This window comes from Oreochromis niloticus, linkage group LG6 (assembly GCF_001858045.2).
Source record: "Oreochromis niloticus isolate F11D_XX linkage group LG6, O_niloticus_UMD_NMBU, whole genome shotgun sequence".
Lineage (NCBI taxonomy): Eukaryota > Metazoa > Chordata > Actinopteri > Cichliformes > Cichlidae > Oreochromis > Oreochromis niloticus.
In genome coordinates this window covers 19085321-19099176 of record NC_031971.2, presented here as the reverse complement: position 1 = coordinate 19099176, position 13856 = coordinate 19085321, and the positions used below count along the sequence as shown (strand labels likewise).

The 13856-nt window shown below is 37.7% G+C and overlaps 2 protein-coding genes across 6 annotated transcripts; both read right to left on the bottom strand.

The window, feature by feature from the left end:
• Positions 1-738: 738 nt before the first annotated feature.
• cldnd1b (claudin domain containing 1b) lies at positions 739-5554 on the bottom strand. Of its 2 annotated transcripts, none has more exons than XM_003452242.4 (5): positions 5394-5554; positions 4624-5081; positions 4210-4308; positions 3860-3997; positions 739-2137 (listed from the first exon to the last, which is right to left on the bottom strand). In XM_003452242.4, exons 2-5 carry the CDS (start codon positions 4850-4852, stop codon positions 1917-1919), a joined length of 687 nt encoding a protein of 228 aa, XP_003452290.1. In that variant the 5' UTR covers positions 4853-5081; positions 5394-5554; the 3' UTR covers positions 739-1916. The 2 variants fall into 2 exon arrangements, with proteins under 2 accessions (XP_003452290.1, XP_025763450.1); XM_025907665.1 differs by having other exon boundaries at positions 5263-5403.
• A 1988-nt stretch (positions 5555-7542) lies between these two features.
• LOC102075943 (ecto-ADP-ribosyltransferase 4) lies at positions 7543-12160 on the bottom strand. 4 transcript variants are annotated; one of them, XR_002062377.2, is made up of 8 exons: positions 12063-12160; positions 11808-11896; positions 10996-11714; positions 10391-10438; positions 8915-10275; positions 8712-8807; positions 7905-8623; positions 7543-7651 (listed from the first exon to the last, which is right to left on the bottom strand). XR_002062377.2 is itself a non-coding variant. In XM_025907663.1 (4 exons), exons 1-4 carry the CDS (start codon positions 8942-8944, stop codon positions 7582-7584), a joined length of 915 nt encoding a protein of 304 aa, XP_025763448.1. In that variant the 5' UTR covers positions 8945-10182; the 3' UTR covers positions 7543-7581. The 4 variants fall into 4 exon arrangements, 2 of the variants coding, with proteins under 2 accessions (XP_025763448.1, XP_025763449.1); XR_003220341.1 differs by having other exon boundaries at positions 7905-8611; XM_025907663.1 differs by lacking the exons at positions 10391-10438; positions 10996-11714; positions 11808-11896; positions 12063-12160 and having other exon boundaries at positions 8915-10182.
• Between the last annotated feature and the right edge of the window lie 1696 nt (positions 12161-13856).

The following is a 13856-nucleotide window of genomic DNA, read 5'->3' as shown; positions in this document are numbered from 1 at the left end:
TTGAGTGAAATCTGACGAAAACTCTGGGATGAGAAGCGATTCACAGATGACCGACACCTCTCAGATCATCAGGTGGCAATATTTTAAATATTTCTACAATCAGTTCCAAATGTGCAAACACTTTTTTAACTACTTGCACTAAAATCTGACCAACACTGCGGGATTAGCTGTAGGTCCTGTTCTTTGGAGCAAGCTGCCTGGTGACCTGAGATCAATTGGATCTTGAAAAACCCTTCTTTTTCACACCGGCTTACACTCAATAGAAGCGCATTTTTCTTTTTCAAGTTTTCTTTTGTTGTTTTCACAAAATATATCAAATTGCCATTGTTCTTCCTGAAGACATGTAAGACGTGACAAGACATTGTAAGGTTGTAAGTAAGAACTCATCATCTTTACTCGTCTCCTTTAACCTCCTAAGACCCAAACTCTTTCATGGTGTCCACTTTTAATTTCTCTTTGCTATTTGGGCTGATTGGGACCTGATGAATGTAAAAACAAAGAATTACCTGATGTTTTTTTTTTTTTACCTGATTTTTGTTTCTGAGAAAAATGAGATCCACATGAGGTCATTCATTTTAAATTTCAATAGAACAGTGGCAGTGTAATGTCCCTGTAAGTGGATATCAGGCCCTTGTAGAGCAAAATTTAGTAACTGGTCTAGACAACCCAAAATGTGATGTCCACATATGTGGACGCCAGATCCTAGGAGGTTAAAAGGGATTACATAAAACAAACATAAAAGTCAGCAAATGCCAAATTTATTAAGACATAATCAGTACAGTGTGCTTCTGGATACATAAAAACATTTACAAAAAGCCAGAGTGTATACACGTCAGACATGTAACAAATCATTCTGACACAAAACATTACAGTTTGTTCTGTTTAGTATTCATCAGTGCTGACATATTACTCACTTTGGACTTTTACACACACAAAAATGTGCGAGTGGTCACAGATTCAAGAGGACTTAAACTTTTTGGAAAATTTGATTGTTATTTTAAAAAGTCACACTCTGAAACGCTGATATACTGTATCAACAGTAAACATCTGAAAGCTTACCAAACCAGTCAGACAAGTAACTGTTTGAAAAGATGGGAGAACTGACTCAAACTCCAGCCTGCAAACATTTAGGTGGTGTTGAGCAGCGAATCCTCTGTAAAATGGCAGTATAGCAGATCATTTGGGGCTTAAGGTCACAGGTTTGTGTGGCATCACTTTAGCTTTTTTGTTTGTCTTTTTAAATATTCAAACTAACTAAATTAATACATCTACAAACACAGGCGACAGATGAGTGGTCACATTTGTGATGACACTTAGAAAATACCACAGGCTGAAATGAACAATCACCACAGACGATGATAAAAAGGCATGCACAGGCTGGATATTTTAAATTATGCAAAAACAGAACTGAAGAAAAAAAAAAAACGTAAAACAAATAAAATAAACTCTTGTTTAATATTTTTTCATGCACAGAGAAAACTACCATGTCCTGGATAACTCCAGGTGTGAAGTTAAGGGCAATGTGGTGAGCAGCTTCAGAAGAAAATGGCAACCAAAAAGAAGGCAATAAAATAATGCACAAAAAAACATGGTTAACACCAGAAATAGTAAGTGATCTGCAACCCTTAAAGATTAAAACCATTAAGAACATGCTCTGGGTAAAACACAGGTTAGAAATGCAAGAAAAAGCACTGGTGAAATAACTCAAATGGTATTAAACCACCACTCCTTTCTACAGGTCTGAGATACTGGAAATTAGGTTTTTTTTCCTTTTTTAAGTATGAAAATTCTGTTACAGATGAAGTGAAAAGCACCCTTTATCCTAGTTACATCCTCTCCTAACCGGAAACCATTTTCTGAGGACGTAATGAAACCCGTAAGCTGTCTTAAACTGTATGATTGTCAGTCTCTCTCTTTCACGCTACCCTGTAAGCGGTCATGCGAGTGTAATTTTTGCGATGACTTTTGGCCGCCCACAGGAACAGAGCAGCTGCCATCATCTGCAGAGGGAAGGATATGAGGGCAAGGTAAAGAGACCAGCCCAAGGTGCCCTCCACCCCAGCAGGCAGAGGGAAATACTGGTGGACCAAATCCACCCCGGCCAGGAAACAGCAGACGGTGCCCAGAGAACACAGACCTGAGGAGTCAAAAGCAGCGATGAAGGAACGGGATGAGATCGTGTGAACGTTTATGTTTGTGGTCATTTGGATCTTTAAAAAAAAAAAAAAAAAAAAAAACTGGACTAAGCTTCTAATGCAAAGCAGAAACAAATCTAGCAGATGCACTCCACCTTTATTGTACTCTGGCTAAGACCAAAGTAAATGAATGAAAGCAGAGGAAGGTTTTTGGTTGAACAAATGTTCTGGTGCATTGCTTTTCAAAGTGGGTTCTGGGGACCCTCAAAGGTCGTCAGTCTCGAAACCTTGGGAACAAGCACCAATGGTTTTGGATGATTTGCATACATTTTGACTTCTGTGTGAATCTTTGTCAAGACTACGATGTAACCTGGCTGACATTGGTGCTGGCATTTATGCTGGGGCAAGTGCATTATTTGTTAATTGCCCCAGTGTTTTACATGCACTGCCAGCCAAGATGAAAACAAACAGAATTCTGGGACTTTTTTCCCCTCCCGGGTCCCCGCTCTTTATTATGATCAGTTTTTTATGGGGCAAACATATTTGTCCCTCAACTTTTTCCACTTTTTCCCTCATGTCAATTCCAATAGTTTCAGCAAACTCCCTCCAGGAACTTGGTGACAATCATACCGATGCTATGATTGTTTTCTCTCAGTGAAAAATTAAGTAAATAAGTAGCTGGAAGTTCACAGGAGGACTCGATGGCACTAAACAGGACAATCACAGTGGTTTCAGGTTGTGTGAACCAGACGTGTAGTTACATTTCTAGGAAGGTGCACATCAGGTTAAGCTGTACGTTATGGCGTAGGATTTTATAGGGTTTTGGGTATCTATGGCCCTAGTAAGCCATGCACAGCTGAAGCCAAAAGTCACTACAGAGGGGTGTACTACCAAGTATGTTCATATCCAGGATTACTTTGTGTAAGCTAGCTTCACAAAACCAAAAAAAAATCCACTCAGAGATAACAGGTATCACACTGGTGGGCATCGACCATCTTTGTTCACCCTGGCTTTGTGCTTCAGGTTCTCACATAAAAGAGGTCATTTGACGCATCATTGGACTCTTCTTCAAAATGGATTGGCTGAATCAATCGGAGATGTTATCAGAGAAACGGGTAACAGGGACGTAAATATAACAATAAGGTGGGGAAAAAAGGATATTAACACTTGCTGCTCTGTGTTTATTTCTACCTTATAGCTCCACATAAGAACTCTAAAACTTTAAACTGGATGCAGTGAAACATTAATGGTTTCTCACTATGGTCAGTTAAAACTCTGTCCCAAAGTCATGTGGAGTCATGTGTATAAAGAGCATGTGGAAATCACCTTTCAATCACTTTTTGTTGCCTGATCAAAGTAACACTAATTGTATTGATCGCAACTGTAACTTGTAAGTTCAAAACTGCATGCCAGTAGCTGCAATTCCAGCTGTGTAAATGACATTCAGCAGCAGATAAGCACAAACCATTCATTTATACAGTACGGTGTACAGTCTGAGCTGCTGTAACTTTACAGCTGGCTTCATTAGGTGGTGTTAGTAAAGTAAAACTCTAATGTTGTGTATATATAATTTACTGATTGTGCCACTAGTTTTTGTCAAAATTAATCATGCAGTAAAAATAGTAAGAAATTAAACTGTCAGTTCAGAAAAAATGCAAGATATTATATTTTTTTAAGAGACCATAAAAACTATCTTGCTTTGTAAATGTGTGTGTTTCTCTCACCTGCAAGAAGATGGAGCACTCCCACACAGAAGGTCGGTGTAAAGCTGCGGCACAAGCAGGCACAGACCCCAACGAGGACACTGAGGAACACCAGCGCCAGAGACACCAAGGGCAGCAGAAACTGGCACCTCCACAAGTCTGCACAACAATCATTACAGGATAAACTCAAACTCTGTCAATACTTTCTAATGTTTAACAAATGATGTGCAAGTAAAGACAGTGAAAGGAGCAGAAGTGAGGAAGATGGGTTAAAAAATGTAAGAATCGCTCATTAAAAAACTTTTTAAAAAATCATGTTATGAACTACAGGTATCCCAGGATAGACTGAGGGAGAGTAAGGACACACTCACATGTTCTTAGCAGGTCTTCCTCCTCATTTCCAGGTTTGTACTTTGTACCTAACTGATCAGAAAGACTAAAGCTTGAACAGCGGGTTTCCATCTTGCGATCTAAAGCAAAAAAAGTCAGAGAACACAAATCCAACTAAATCTTCTCATTAACTAACAGTGTAAAGCATTTAACACAGGACTGGGCATTATAACAATCAACTGCACTGGTTAAACCAAGGCTGAATGCAGAAAAGTCAGCGAGGCAAATCAATGTGCAGAATTAATCTAAATAAAATTCCTTAAATTTAAAAATGGAGTTTAACAGACAAATGATCTTGTTCCAGATTTTCTTCTTAAATTTAGAAAGCAGCACTATCATTAAACAAACTATTGGTCAGTGAGGATGCTGAACAGGTGTGCCACTGTGAGTAATACCTGGAGATTTGAACCAGTATGAGGGGCTGGCTACCAGGATACACCTCCACCATAGTGCCAGAGTGCCGTTCATGGGGAATATGGGTTCGCTGTTGGTTGTATTATTAGCTTCCTGGGTATTGTACTCATACCAGTGCTGAGTCCCCACAGCCACGGAGAGGTACACCGTGGCCAGCAGGCTCAGCACGGAGCCGATGACCAGAGCTGTGGCGTACCGGTTATCCACCATGGTAGAGAAGAAGACAGGTCCTTAGGAGAACAAACACAGTCTACAATGTCAAATGAGGTTTGGCTTCCTCAGTTGGAAGGCTAACAATTAGATGTCGGCTTGTTGCTTTGGCTCCACGGCATGTGGTCAGTTGGCACTGGAAATGTCCCAGTATCCGAGCATTCTGCTTTCTTCAGTTAAGCTGCATATTTGCTGCAGTTTCGATGAGGTCCACAGAAGCGTTCACAATCTGCCGAGGAATCCAACATAAGCAATACATAAGCAACAAGTACGAAATACGAGGTGGTTAGCGTCGTTTGTAGCTTAATTAGCTTGTAATTAGTGATCATAACAGCTTTGTACTCTTAATTCATGTTATTAACGTTAATTCTGCTTCACTTTGCTAACAATAACAAAGACAGCTTTCTCACTTGTGTCAGGAAGTTAGCATCCTACTTGCCAGCTGATGCTAAACATAGCTTCTTGCAGCAGAGTGCGACATTATCGAGCTATTTAACAGACACCTGAACGTTACAGATTTCACTCGAGCTCTTTTTTTTACCTCATTATTGGCCAAAACCTTCCAGTTATAGCCTTATCTCATCTTCTCTGCTCTACCGATTTGTAGCTGACCTCCGCCTTCTTCTTCGCCCGTTTTTTCTTCTTTGTTTGATGGAATGAGTTTGTACATTATGGCCACCTTCTGCTTCGGAGGAGAGGTGTCGCGATATCGGAGATGATAATCCCAGCTAAAAGAGTTCGCAATAACAGTATTGTCGCGATATCTGTGGAAAGGGTGACGCTTTAATAGTAATCAGCCAGAGTCAGTCATAATTTATTTTTTTAATTCATAAATTATAAGATAAAATATGTTTTACATTATGAATGAATCTGACTAACGCAGATTCATTCATAACGCTCTAGGAGCGTTGGAAACTGAACATAGAAACCATAACCAAGAGAAGTGCCTACAAACTATAACAACTATAAATATTACATAATATTATTAAAACTACACTTAAATTTAATCTTTTAGTTGTCGTGGTTATGGTAGATATTGCATCACACATATCAAATGTTTAGTAGACCAGACACTATTCAATTTATGCTTAGTTCAATTAAATTTTATTTATATGGCACCAAGTCACTACAACAGTCATCTCAAGGTGCTCCCAACCAACACTGCCTATCTATAGTCATAGACATGTATGCAGTTGGTAAAACCTCAATTTTACTCCTAAAAAACTTTAACACACACACACAAAAAAAACTTTTCTAGTCTTAGTTAGCATGCTACATTTCTAAAAGAAAATAATGTGTTTGTGTGTTATTTAACCCAACATGTAATTGGCGCTGGCAGACCCTTTGTACATATGAATAGTAAATCACTTTTTCCTCCATCATCCGACCTGCTGCCAGAACAAACGGATCAAACCACTGGCTCAGTCTTAGCTGTCCCCATACCCACAGTCCTGACATGAACCAGCCCCACTGATACCTAAAGTAGGTGAGTTATCTTTTGTGATAATAACACATTGTCATTATAAGCCACATAAACAGAGCAGTGCAAGTGTGCATTGCTCGTGGGAATATTTTTCCTGCTTTACCAAACTGCTTTAAGTGACCTGGTTAACTTTGATTAAGCTTCCACTCTAACATGTAGTGGTGGTGTCTTTATGAACTTCTAACAGGAATGACACATAATGCCTTCTCCTAAAGATTAAACATGACCCTTCACATCAAGCTGCACAGAGACGCAATAAAAGGCATCATTTTTTTATCCGGTTATATCTAACACATTATATTTTTACACTGATGCTTTCTGTTGTTTAAAACATTTAGTTGTGAGTTTTAAATGTTTTCTTAAAACACCAAGTCTGAATATTTGTAACAAATTGTACAAAGTTTATATCCTAGTTGTTTTGTTTAGTAACTTGAAACAAGTGGGCTTATTTGTGTAAACAAAAAAAAATGTTGTGATCCTGTGAGAGGTTTAAACTTAAAATTATTTCAACTAACCAGTGAGATCAGATTCATTAATACTCAGTATATGTGGAACTTTACCAATGATATTTTACTAATACTTTGGGCTTAATTAAATGAAAAACAAATAAACCCCAGTATTTAGAAGCCACCTTTAGCAGTAATAAGTTGAAGTAATTACTTTCTGTATGATGTTATCCGTCTGTCACATCATTGTGTTGATCTGTGGAACCCAGTACATAACATCTGGACTGGCTCTCCGTATAAAAAGTCTAGTCTCTGATCCCATCGATACTACCCAGCAGGCAGTGCAGAGCTAGGATGGAGCCAAAGCATGAGAGGATTCACTCAGGTCTAACTGCCTGTCTATCCTGCCTACTCTGATAGCATATCTGACCTTAAGAAGCCTTGCAGACCTGGTATCCTACCTTACTTACCTTTACTTTTTTTGCAAAGGGTTAAAAACATAATGTCCACAATTTAGACTTTTTGAATGCTGGATGTTTTATTAGAGCAATTTAACAGGAGCAAAACACGCTTTTTTATATTTATTTACCGATTTGCATCTCCCTTCTTTCTCCACCAGTTTTATCTCTGGACATCCAATCACCGTTGTTGACATACAAACACATGACTTCATAACACAAAAGGAACCAGAAAACTATATTTGATTATATTTCGCAGATACCACAGTCTGCCAGATCAATTATGAAAAACAATTACACAAATAAGCAAAGCAGTATTGTAGAAAATGATAACTGTTTTTACTAAACAGATAAGGATAAGGCTGCAAACACTAATACAAGAAACAGGGTGGAGACAACAGCTGGAGGAGACCTGAAGACATGGAAGCAAAGCAGAGAGACAGATTATTACTACTACTAATAATAATAATAATGATTTACTTTATTTTTTGTGAAGTATTTTTCTTATATTTTCTTATATTTGTATTTTATGGACTTGGCACATGTGACATGTTTGTATCTCCTTTAAATATGTAAATACTAGTTCAACTAACAGTTCCAAGCTTAATATGTGAAGAATGAATATACAAAAAAAATCACTTTACTTGAGAGAATATGAATCTTACCGTGAAAAGATGTAACAGTTGTGGGAGCTTTTCAACCCTGACTGTTTCAAAACAATCTCAAGGTATTTGTCATCATCCGATGTAGTTTTTGTCTCCACTTGTTCCACAGTGAAAACTTCTGCTGGAGATAAGAGTATTTCATCCAGTTCTTGGCCGCACACATAGTCTTTCAGGTTGACAAAGAAACAAGAAGTGAGATGTAAAATCATATTCTCATCGACATCTTCAAGTCTCTTTAGCTCTTCATAGTCTGAATAAGCTAAGGTGAAACTTGTAAATCTCACTGTGGAGCCTTTCTGTGGTTGGTTTTGACCATCTTGAAAAACATAAAAGTTCTTGCACTCCTTTGGCTTCAGCAGCCTCATGGAGTCCATCAGCAGGAAATGAAGAGACTTGAAGTGGAAGTGGTTTTCATAGATGCTAACATTTCCACCCATTGTCTCTATTGCTTTGTTCAGTGTTTGTATGAAGGGTCGATCTCCTTTAAGATAGACTGAAAGTGCAGCAGTATGCTCTTTTCTTCCTCCAGGGATCTGCTTTGAGCACTCGTTACTTTTATTCCACGCTTTCTGAAATCCTTTACTGTTGCTTAGTTCTTGTTTTAACACGCCTGACTCGATGAACTTCTTCATGGCCTCATCACGGCATCCATTGTACTGGTCATCTACAACATCTGTGTTATTTAGAAAACCCAGTAGTCTTGTTTCCTGTGCAGACACCTTTAATTGATATATCACATTTAAAAACACATTTTTAAATGTATAATTTTTCAAACTTTCTAATATTTGTTTGAAACACAATTCTTACTTTGCTGCAGGCAGCTGTGAAAATTATTGCAACAAGCACTTTTCTTCTGTTCTCCATTTTTTGGCCTCTTAGTCTTCTACAGAGTGCAAGAAAGCCCTGAAACATAAAATATGGATAAAAAAAAAGTTTGGTAACACTTTACATGGTCCAGAAACTTGGAAGTGACAAAATCTAAAAGACTGAAAAGACTAAAAGGCACTTACCTGGAGCAAGGAGAGCAGCAAAGAGCACATCAAACTGCAGGAAAGCAATGAGAACAACAGGGTCAGAGGAACTGAAACAAGTTAACATACAGTGCAGCTCTTTAGTCTTTCCTGTGTAACTGAGCTACTGTGTTCCTGTTAGCTGGTTCAGGTTTAGCCCCTTTAAGCTCAGCCATAAATTATCTATATATCTCTGATCTAGCATGATTTCAGTATACTGTAGCTCATGGGGGCAAATACCTCAGTACCTCGTCAATGCAGACTTTATAAAAAATGAACTGGAGCCTTACTGATGAATATAAATAAAATTTAGCCTTTACAGCGAATGTGTGTGTGTAAGCAATCAGCTTTTATTTCACTGGTGTGTAGCTTAATGATGAGAGTTACGTAGTTATCGCCCTGCTGCTGGACCAGTGATGTATTGTGTTTTTAAATGTAACATAAGAAAAAAAAACTTACTGATGTCTGTCTGATATGATTACATTCATTGTGAAGCCTTTTACATTTTGTATGCTCTTTATTTGACAGAGAAACAGAAAGATTCATCAAGGCGTGGTTTTTTTAGAAGCAGGAAGATAATCGCTGACTAACTCAGGATATAAATATAAACACACTGACGACATGTGTAAACATGTTCAACTTAAAAATCCACTCCCTGGAAAATAGTCACAGAGGAAAATGTAAAAAGTGAAGAAGTTCACTAATGTTGAGAGAAAGTTCAATAAAGAAATTGATATTGACTTCACTTTTATGGATAGAAAAATTCAGTTTTTCTATCACAATCACACTTCATTAATAGGTGGTATTGGCTGTGCTCATAGCCTGAAAATTGAACCCAGTGTATTTTATACCAATTTTCTGCACCCCTTTAAAAGTTTTTAATAAATGTTTTGATTTTCTATGTGCCACTCTGCCTTGTTCTTGGCCTACTCATGCACGCCCATTGACAAAATCCTGGAAACACTCCTGCTGTGGGAGTTAAAGCTGCCACCATAAACTCCAGAATATCCAGTCTGAATCCAGCTGGGAAAAGCTGCAAGTTATTCCCCTCTCTCGTTTCTTATCATCCTTTTAAAGGCACACAATGTTTAACAAGAATCACTGAAAGTATGTCTTTATAACATATGACAGAAACAGAAAACAATATTTGATTATATTTTGGTAGCTTAATGCAACACCTTATTTGGCAGATAGCACAATCTGCCAGACAAAGTCCAAACAACTGCAAGAATAAACAAAGCAGCATTGTAGATGATAAAATTCTAAATGATAACTGTTTTTGCTAAACAGTTAAAGAAAACAAAGATAAGGCCACAAGCACTGATAGAAGCCACAGGGTGGAGACAACAGCTGGAGGAGACCTGAAGACATGGAAACAAAGTAGAGAAGGAGATTAGTGTAACAGCCATCCATCTATTTTCTGCCACTTGTCCAGCTTGTAGATATGGAAATAAAACAGTAATAATAATCATTTACCTATCTCTCTCTGTGACAGCTGTGAAAGGTTCCAGCTCTCCTGAGACCCTGAATTGTATAAGCAGAATATAATGCTTTAAGCGAAATGTGCTGATGTGTGCGTTCGTTTACTAATGCTGTCAGCATTATCAGGCCAATTCAAACCACACCCAACTCCACTGGAGAAACACTACGAGGGTTTCATAATCCTGTTCGGGTTTTTTCACTTTTTATGTCACCTCATGCTTTCCTGCTGGGAAATCTTTCGGTTGATCAAAACCTCGAGTATAATCCAGTCGTTACTTTGTATTTACAGCATTTGCTACCGCCTGTAATGAAGCAACAGGCTGTTTCATATAACACCAATGATTAGAAATGTTCATCTATATTTTTTTTAAATTGTCTAAATACCTGTTGAGATAAATAAGTATATTTTACAATTTTTTTTGTGTGGCTTGTGATGTATTTTTCTTATATGTACTTTAGACAAGTTAAATGTTTTTATCTCCTCCAAATATTTGTATGTTTAACAGCACAGTGAAAATTATTTAAGCACTTCAAAGTTTAATGTTTGGGAAATGAGCCAACAAAATCTTTTGCTTTAATTGAGAGAATATGTGTCTTACCTCGGAAAGATAAAACAGTTGTGTGAGCTTTTCAGTCCTGAATGTTTCAAAACAATCTCAACATATTCTTCACCATCCTCCATAGTTTTGCTATTTACGCCATCCACAGTGAAAACCTCTGCTGGAGATAAGAGAAATGTATCCTCTGCTTTAGTGCAAATGTGTTCTTCCAGGTTGACAAAGAAACAAGATGTGATCTTTAAAACGATGTCCTCAAACAGATCATAATAATTGTTTGGCGCTTCATAGTTTGAATGAGCTACGGTGAAACTTGGAAATCTCACTGTGGAGCCTTTCTGTGGTTGGTTTTGACCACTTAGCAGAACATAAAAGTTCTTGCAGTCCTTTGGCTTCAGCAGCCTCATGGAGTCCATCAGCAGGAAATGAAGAGACTTGAAGTGGAAGTGGTTTTCATAGATGCTAACATTTCCACCCATTGTCTCTATTGCATTGTTCAGTGTTTTTATGAAAGGCCGATCTCCTTTAAGATAGACTGAAAGTGCAGCAGTATGCTCTTTTCTTCCTCCAGGGATCTGCTTTGAACACTCGTTACTTTTATTCCACGCTTTCTGAAATCCTTCACTGTTATTTAGTTCTTGTTTTAACACTCCTGACTCAACGAACTTCTTCATGGCCTCATCACGGCATCCATTGTACTGGTCATCTACAACATCTGTGGTCTTTTGGACATCCAATACTCTTGTATCCTGTGCAGTCACCTTTAATTGAGGTGTATCACATTAAAAACTCATTTTTTAGTCAATAATTTTTCTAACCTTCTAAAATTTGTTTGTATGAAACACATTTCTTACTTTGTAGCAGACAGCTCTGAAAATGATTGCAGCAAGAAACACTTTTCTTCTGTACTCCATTTTTTATCGACTTCTTCTTCTTCTACAGACTAAAAGAAAGCATTGCAGGATCAAATGTGGGTATAAAAGGGTTCTTTAACACTTTTCACAGTCAACTTGGATTTGGAAAGACGTAAAAAATCTAATATTTGTTTGGTTTTCTTGGAATATGACAACTTAAAAATTTAAATGTTGAAAAAACAGAAAGTCACATACCTGGAGCAAGAACAAAAAAACTTGTCTTAGCAACTCACAGAAAAGAGTCTATTCAATTTCCGAGCAGCACTGAGCACAACAGGCTCGGGGGAGTAAAGTAAGTTATCTTACAATGCAGCTCTATAGTTTTTCCTGTAGAAGATTGTAACTTGTCACTGTGGGACATGGTGTCCCCTTATTGGTTCTGCCTCAGCTACTGAGTTCCTATAAGCTCCCTTTTTTGGCATAACTGATGAGGCCAAGTCCCACAGTACTTCTTCAATGTAGACTTTTCAAAGTGGGCAGTTCCAAGCCCACTTTGAAATGTTGTACTTTTTCCCAAAGAAAGGGGTTAACTAGAAACTTGCAGTTCAGGTCGGCAGAGCACTTTGTCAGCACTTTTTTATTACGAAACTCTTCAATTTGAGCTACTATTAGGTGGATGTCAGGTTTAGAAGACAGTCAGCAAGTGTTAATTTTGTTGACTAATAGTATTAGTAATGATGAAAAGAAGATGATAACTAAATTAAAACTAATGCACGAGGACAAAAACTATGATGAAATGTAATGACACTTAAAAATGAGATGAAAATGTTCTGGAGTCTTCTTTATAACTAAAGAAGTTGTGTAGAAAGGCAGGACAAGTTTGGAAGTCCTTGTGTAGTAAACATTGTGTATGTTTCTGTTCTGTGTCCTGTGTACTGTTTGTTTGTATAGGTGTCTTTCTGGCTGCTGTTACAACCAAATTTCCCCTTGTGGGACAATTAAAGGATTATTCTATTCTATTCTATTCTATTCTATTCTATTCTATTCTATTCTATTCTATTCTAAAGTCAGACAAACACATTTTGATCCACCCAGGGTGGGGAGGGAGGCTCAGCTGACTAAACCTACTGTAATCTTATGATATTTAGTAAACTAAAATTTATCCAAATTATGATGAAATTAAGTAAAACTAAATCAAAATTTATTTAAAAAATTTTAATTAATTAATTTGTTAAAATGAAACTGCAGTCAGCTCACATAAAATGGAATTACTGAGTTGTGATTGTGTTTGGAGCTACAATCAACATTTATTTCCCTAATTTTTCACTTATTCAGTGGACTCTATTCTTCATTAATATATTGCTTGTTTTCATAAAGTATCAGATGCATCTTTTCAACCAAAGCTGCAATCGGATGTATTTTGTCAGTTCGTTGTCACAGCTGTACCCATTTCTCTCTCTCTTTCGTGTCAGATGAAAAGCACAGATCTTGAAGATTATGGTGAAGTTTATCATTCCACAAGGTGCACAGATGATAACATTCTAGATACCAACAGACTACCAGCTCTTTTGACATTTTTTATTGACACTCACACCTCTGCAAACCACGCAGCAGGACTGGTAATCTGGGACACTGGGTATTTTCCCGAAGGGCCGCTGCACACCAGCCGTACATGCACTAACTGTCCACTCATTCATTTTCATTGCTGATACTGAATTGCCCAATCAAATCCCTTAACCCAGCCAGTCTCTCCCCTATTGCACCTAAGAATTAACTCAACAAAACTGTACCAACTTTATTATTAATACCTGTTTCTATAGCTATAATAAAACCAAGTTACAAAGTAAAGTGATTTCAGGATTGGTGGTGCAGACACGACTTCAATTCAGATGTTTGAAGTTGTGTATAAGCTAACAAAGACATGTTTGGTGTACTTGATTTATCATGCCTCCAGAGTCTTAGTCCCAACAAGTGATGATCAAAAATAATTTGGTCCCCGCATAAGGTGGAAACCTGTGTGTGTGTGTGTGTGTGTGTGTGTGTGTCTCT

Excerpts from the sequence above, each read along its gene's own strand:
- cldnd1b (XM_003452242.4), bottom strand. The coding sequence starts at position 4,852 with ATGGTGGATAACCGGTACGCCACAGCTCTGGTCATCGGCTCCGTGCTG. Across the intron at positions 4,309-4,623 it reads ATACTGGTTCAAATCTCCAG|ATCGCAAGATGGAAACCCGC; the intron begins GTATTACTCACA and ends TTTTTGCTTTAG. Across the intron at positions 2,138-3,859 it reads AGTGCTCCATCTTCTTGCAG|GTCTGTGTTCTCTGGGCACC; the intron begins GTGAGAGAAACA and ends TTGACTCCTCAG.
- LOC102075943 (XM_025907663.1), bottom strand. The coding sequence starts at position 8,944 with ATGTGCTCTTTGCTGCTCTCCTTGCTCCAG. Across the intron at positions 8,808-8,914 it reads TGCTGCTCTCCTTGCTCCAG|GGCTTTCTTGCACTCTGTAG; the intron begins GTAAGTGCCTTT and ends TTTATGTTTCAG. Across the intron at positions 8,624-8,711 it reads TCACAGCTGCCTGCAGCAAA|GTGTCTGCACAGGAAACAAG; the intron begins GTAAGAATTGTG and ends TATCAATTAAAG.